Below are 7,579 nucleotides of genomic sequence, written 5' to 3' on the forward strand. Positions count from 1 at the left end.
GACAAAATGCCTTGAGGTGTTTAGTCACATCTCTTTATGTTTTGAGTTCAAATCGCGTTGAAGTTGACTTTATCTTTCATCTTTTCAGGACTGATAAAATAAAGTTCTAGTCAAACACTTGGATTGTTGATAGAAACGTCTGCTCCCTTCCCATTAAACTTCTGATCTTGTATCTTTGGAAAACTAGAGCGATGATGGTCAAACTAAAATCAGTTCGTGACTCGTAGCTCCTAAAGTTTCTAAAAGTGGCTCCCGAGATAATATTGGGTGTTAGTGCTGTTCCTCCTAAAACGCTATGCAACAACTCCAGAGTTGTCATCCTTGCACGTTGGATTATTCTAAATCACAGGAATCCGTTCTATTAGCAGAGATTTTAAGTTTGAATGGTAGGAACGCATTTAACTAATCTAAAATGGATTGTACTTATGGAAATCTTAGTGAAAGAACGGGAACAGAAGTTTATATCAGTTAACTAACACAGTTATTATATAGCTAAATTAAATGTCCTTGTTAAATCTAGCCAACCCGTCTGATTTTTCATTTCTGTGTTAATACACACCTACCTGAAGGCGGCGAGCTAGCAGAAACGTTAGCACGCCGGGCGAAATGCTTAGCGGTATTTCGTCTGCCGTTACGTTCTGATTTCTGCCGAGGTCGACTTTAGCTTTCATCCTTTCGGGATCGATAAATTAAGTACCAGTTACGCACTGGGGTCGATGTAATCGACTTAATCCCTTTGTCAAAGAATTATATGGAAATATATATATATATATATATATATATATATATATATATATATATATATATAGAGAGAGAGAGAGAGAGAGAGAGAGAGAGAGATAAAACTTACTTGGAGGCAATGCGTGGCGTTCGATCATATAATAACATAAATAATATATAATCATATGCATTTATCTATACATATATGTACATACCGACATTTATATGTATACATACAAGCATATATGGGTACAGGACATCACAAAAAACGTTAAACACAATGAGAAACGAAAACATAAAGATGAAGACAGAAAACGAACTTTTTGGGGAACAACGAAAAAAATAAACAGAGAAACGAGACATGCAACATAAAGAATATAACCCTTCTTCAGTTGTCCCTGCTCCATCTACTTCGAAAGGTCGTGAGTTCAATTCCCGGTGACGCATTGTGTCCTTGAGCAAGACACTTTATTTCACGTTGTTCCAGTCCATTCAGCTGGCAATCCCAACAATCATGGCGAATTTATGTTTGGCGCACAACATATGCAAGGTGACAAGCTCGCAGAATTGTTACAGCGCGGGACGAAATGCTTAGCGGTATTTCGCCCGTCGCTGTGTCCTGCGTTCAAATTCCGCCGAGGTCGACTTTGCCATTCATCCTTTCGGAATCGATAAATTAAGTACCAGTTGCATACTAGAGTCGAAGTAATCGATTCACCCCTCCCCCGATATTTCAGGCCTTGCGCCTATAGTAGAAAGGATTATTATTATTATTATTATTATTATTATCATTAACTCGTTTTATACCTGCAGTTGCGGAATATAAAATAAAATCCTTTCTACTATAGACACAACGCCCGAAATTTTGTAGGGAATTGGCCAGTCGATTACATCGACCCCAGTTGTGAACTGGTACTTAGTTCAGTGATGAACGGAAAAGTCGGCCTCGGTGGAATTTGAACTCAGAACATAAAAACGAACGAAATGTTTCAAAACATTTTGTCCGACATGCCAACGATTCTGTCAGCACGTGTGTATATATATATATATATATATATATATATATATATATATATATATATATATATATATATATATATATATATATATATATATATATATATATATATATATATATATATATATATATATATATATATATATATATATATATATATATATATATATATACATACATACATATAGATAGATAGATAGATAGATAGATAGATAGATAGATAGATAGATAGATAGATAGATAGATAGATAGATAGATAGATATACGTATGCACACACACACACACACACACATATACATGCATACAGCGGGAGAGACAGGAGTGAAGTTGCGAATCAAACTAGAAGTTGTGTTACAGCTGGACAGATTTCACGGAAACTATAATAATGATCGGCGGCTAAAGTTAGAGTGACTCTAGGGGAGAGAGCTTCATACATTGACGCTTTATTAATCAGCAGAAGTAACAGAGTGACTCAAGGGCCGAGGGTCTCGTGCATTGACACTTTATTAGTGAGTAGAGATTACAGAATTACCCAAGGGCCGAGAACTCAAATCTTCGACGAGTAAACGACAAATTTCAATCTCCCACGGCGCTACCGATAGATGCATTTCTGAATTGATGTCGCCAACAATGGATGTCCTATTATTGCACCTTTTGGTTCAGATATTGTTTCATAAGTGCCAGAACTTACTGAGATTCAAGTGGAGCTGAAGATAGAATATAAATGCTCATCTGTTTCTGAAAGCAAATCACAGAAGTACTGTCCTAATCTCCAGAAAACAAACTCTTCTTTTTTTTTTTTTTTCCTTTTTTTTGCGGAGCTGCTATTTCTGCTATGAATCACCTCTGTGATGAAATCTCTCAAGTCAAACAACTTGCCGTCTTCAGCAATATTTCCTTATCCTCAGTAACATCCTCTTAATGAGCTTCTTAGAACAGATTTAACATCCTATCGGCTGGATTTTAAAGGATTAACTACAAAAAATTAAGACTCGATAAAAGGTTTCAATGAGCAGAGATTAATCCATCTTCTTTAGTCATTAAAACTATATATATATAAATAGAAATGTTATAATTTTTAAATCTCTCTAAAGAAGCGATACAGCAGCAGTATTGGGTATTAATATTTGTTGCCAAACTAACGTGGCAAGTCAGAGAAATAGAACTAATGCTACTGATGATTAGCTCTAGGTAGCTATATGACGCACAAATCTGCGTCCACAGCACCTTTGAACAGGGGAGGTCATTAACTTCCCCTTGCTGGCTTGGCATCCACAGACCGGTTGTGGGATATTTGCCCCTTATCAATGTGGCGCAGCCGAGTCCAGCAGACGTCACTGTTGACCGTCTGTTCGAAGGTTTCATTTATTTATATTTAGTGAAACACATTCACTAATTTTCAAAAGTAGAAATGGTAAAATTTTTAAATCTCTCTGAAGGACAGATACAGCAGCGGTACTGGGTATTAATATTTATTGCCAAACTAAGGTGGCAGTCCAGAGAAATAGGACGATGCCAATTCCTCTTCATCACACATTTCCAGATCAATATTAGATGGAATTTAAGGCGGTGAGCTGGCAGAAGCGTTAGCACGCCGGGCAAAATGCTTAGCGGTATGTCGTCTGTCTTTACGTTCTGAGTTCAAATTCCGCCGAGGTCGACTTTGCCTTTCATCCTTTCGGGGTCGATAAATTAAGTACCAGTTGCATACTGAGGTCAATCTAATCGACTGTCAAAAAATTTCGGGCCTTGTGCCTAGAGTAGAATAGAATATTAGATGGAATTTTTATGAAGGGATTTCGAACCCAATCATATTCTTCTATGTTCAATGACGGAAAATAAAAGTTTATTTTTCTTTCCTGATTTGTCAAATGTTCAAATACAATAGGAGTCATTTCTTTTTATGCAGCTTTTACGTATTAAGGGAAACATTTCGAAGATACCACCTTCAGCTCTATTTTTCCAAATTACAACTATTTTAAAATGAAACCAACTTATATGTCAAAGTGAGAATGTTTTCATCTCTACTTTGCATACATGTATTGACGCTATTAAGTTGTGCAAATATCTCTGTTAAATATTCCAGCTTGGAAACCCAAAATTCACATTGTAGATATTACAAGAAGCGTTCATGTTTTTCTTCTTTAAAAAATCCATGCAATTCCTTCTGGAGTTCCTGTATGCAACTTACCTTTTCAGAGCCATCTGACTTTTGTGTATAAAAGTAAGCGCTTGTGCTTGGAATCCATATCAACACAAATTTGTTCAAATAAACGACACTTCAATGGCCTATTTTTAATATAATTAACCATTTCAGCAACTTGGTTTAATACTTGCTTTAACTCAATTGGTATTGTTTTTGAAACTAGTACCTCCCTATGTAGGAAGCAATGACTACGCATAACATTAGGATTTTGCTGTTGTACGAGCGATACAATACCTTTAATAAAGCCTATCATAGATGGTGCCCCATCGATACATATTCCAACACGTGAATTCCAGGATAAATTCATCTTTTCTGGGTAGGCAGATAAAATGTCAAAAATATCTTGACCTCTTGTAGTGATGGCATTTCTTCGCAACAAAAGAACTGATGTGTGATTTGGTTACCATCAATAAAGCGAATAAATGTAAGTAATTGTGTTTTGTTGCTAATGTCAGTCGACTCATCAACCTGTAGAGCAAATTTTGAGTTCTGAAGTTTGTTCTGTACATGTTCCTCTATATCAGCAGATAAATCCATAATTTTCCTATGGATTATATTATTTGAGAGTGGAATCTTGTTTATTTCTTGCTCGGCTTCATCACCTAACATGGTTTTAACTATCTTTCTACAAGCGGGTAAGATAATCGACTCGGTATGCGATTTCGTTTTTAGTTCAATCGTTTCGGCCACCTCAATAGACGCGACTTGAACCTTTTCAGAAGCATTCATTCTTCTTTCAAAATAGTTTCTTTGTTTAGATTGCTGTTCTAGCAGTCTTTGGAAATAATTCAGATCTTTACATTGAAGATGTGAGTGTTTAGTTGTAAAATGTTTTTTCAACTTACTGGGTAATATGCCTTCGTTAGACATCTTTTCCCCACAGCGGAAGAAGTTGATCCTCGTTGCCAGTTCAATGGATCCCAAACTTTAAATAGCTATTGCAGTATTTACGACAGAGTCGAGCTTTGGCATTATTATCGCTAGGCTTATTTGCTTTTGGCGAACCTTCACTTTCAGATTCATAATCGTCACGATTATGTTTCCTCCTAATAAACTTTTCCATTTTATGAGTAATTTAGTCTGTTAATATGAATTGTCTCGCGCAAAGAGCACAGATTATGCACAAGGAACGGCGGAGGAAAATCAACAACGTTTTTGAAGCGTCAGAGAGAGGACATTTGACGAAAGCGACCGGATCTGTGGAGCGCGAATAAGTGGATTCTTCACGATGGCATTGCACTTTGTCAACCAGCTCTCCTCACTCGCGAGTTTCTCGCCTAAAACAACATGGTATCGCTTCCGCATCCGCCCTACCCGCCAGGTTTACCACCTCCGGACTTCCCCAAGATGAAAAGACAACTCAAAGGTCGCTGTTTTGAAACCGTTGTCGAGATCAAGAGCGAATCGCTGCTGGTTCTCGACTCGCTTGAGGAAAACGATTTCCCGGCCGGATTTCAAACGAGGGGGGAACGCTGGAGTTGATGTATTGCAGCACGAGGTGGTTATTTTGAAGGAGATGATGCTAATACTTATGTGAATAAGTTATTTTATATTATAATAAATTCAGGAACCGTTTCATACTACCTCGTATATATGTATATACATGCATATATACATGTATATATATATATATATATATATATATATATATATATATATATATATATATATATATATATATATATATATATATATATATATACGTACACACACACACACGCACATATATATATGTTCCCATACGCGCGCAGGCATTGATAAAGAGATATGTAATAATACATTTTTACAATGTGTATATGCGAGTATGTGTACGTATATACATACATATATACATATATATGTGTATACAAAGAGAATTCTACTGTAATATGTATATTTGTATATATATATATATATATATATATATATATATATACACACATACACACACATATATATATATATATATATATATATATATATATATATATATATATATATATATATACATATATATATATATATATATATATATATATATATATATATATATACATGTATGCATATATGTGTATGTATATATATATATATATATATATACATATATATATATATATATATATATATATATATATATATATATATATATATATATATATATATATATATATACATACAGAGAGAGAGAGAGAGAGAGAGAGAGAGATAATGAATTTATGTATGTATATACATATGTCTGCCGTTCACACATACATATGTATAGGGCAGTGGCATTATATGGCTTGTACAAACGAAGAATGAAACACTGAACTGAAAAGTTAGTCGAAGGAAAAAGTGAGATTCAATTGCTTTCCCGAAAATTCTGAGAAGATCAGATTGGTCCACTGGACTTTTCTTTCAAGTTAGAACCACCCTCAGGCTATTGTTTCTATCTTGTATCTGTATATATATATATGTGTGTGTGTGTGTGTGCAAGTATACATATATATATATATATATATATATATATATATATATATATATATATATATATATATATATATATATATATATATATATATATATATATATATACATATATATATATATATATATATATATAATTATCTATTTATTTATTTTTATTTATTTTAATATATATATATATATGTGTCTTTATGTATGTATGTATATATACATATGTATGTATATATACATATGTATGTATATATATATTATATATACGTATATATATATATATATATATATATATATATATATATATATATATATATATATATATATATATATATATATGCATATGTATATATATACATATATATATATATATGTATATATATATATGTATGTATATATATATAAATATATTTGTGTGTGTATGTATGTATGTGTGTCTGTCTGTATGTATGTATACTTGTACGCATATGTATACATACAAGATACAAAGAATAACCTAAGGGTGGTTCGGACTTGAAAGAAAAGTCCCGCGGACGAACCAGTCTGCTCTTCTCACAATTATATCTATCTATCTATATATATATATATATATATATATATATATATATATATATATATATATGTATGTATATATATATGCATATGTATATATACATACATTTCTCTGTGTGTGCATGTATGTATGTATATATGTACATACATAATAATAATAATAATGATACATACATACATTGACATATGTCCGTCTATGTATGTGTGTACAAATACATACATACATATATGTATAAAAGCAAATATATTTACATACATACATACATACATACATACATACATACATACATACATACATACATACATACGAATAGCCGGATTACGACCTCCACTTTGAAAGGTATGCGTTTGCAATCCAGGAACAGGAAATATCAACCAAGTACCTGATGCACAAAAAGGATAGAGATGCTGGAAAAGCCGTAAAATGTGATAACCGATGTAGATTTTGTGGAGTTCACACTCATGATATCATGCACATCATAAGCAGTTGTCCGAAAATGTCATCACGGTATTATCTACCGATGAGACGTGATGTTGTAGCTAGGACATTCTATAATGAAATCCGTTGGAAGGATAATCCTGAGGACAAAGAAATAAGAACCCACAATATGGTAGAAGCCATAGCCACTCATAATAAAAAGTAATA

At 33.2% G+C, this 7,579-nt stretch overlaps 1 protein-coding gene across 1 annotated transcript; it reads right to left on the reverse strand.

Annotated features, from left to right (window-relative positions):
* Window positions 1-4,248: 4,248 nt before the first annotated feature.
* LOC106876040 (zinc finger BED domain-containing protein 5) lies at window positions 4,249-4,815 on the reverse strand. The gene has a single exon (XM_014924422.1). The coding sequence runs from the start codon at window positions 4,813-4,815 to the stop codon at window positions 4,249-4,251; it is 567 nt and encodes a 188-aa protein (XP_014779908.1).
* Between the last annotated feature and the right edge of the window lie 2,764 nt (window positions 4,816-7,579).

The sequence above is a fragment of the Octopus bimaculoides genome, chromosome 9, assembly GCF_046866305.1.
Source record: "Octopus bimaculoides isolate indiv1 chromosome 9, ASM4686630v1, whole genome shotgun sequence".
Taxonomy (NCBI): Eukaryota; Metazoa; Mollusca; class Cephalopoda; order Octopoda; family Octopodidae; genus Octopus; species Octopus bimaculoides.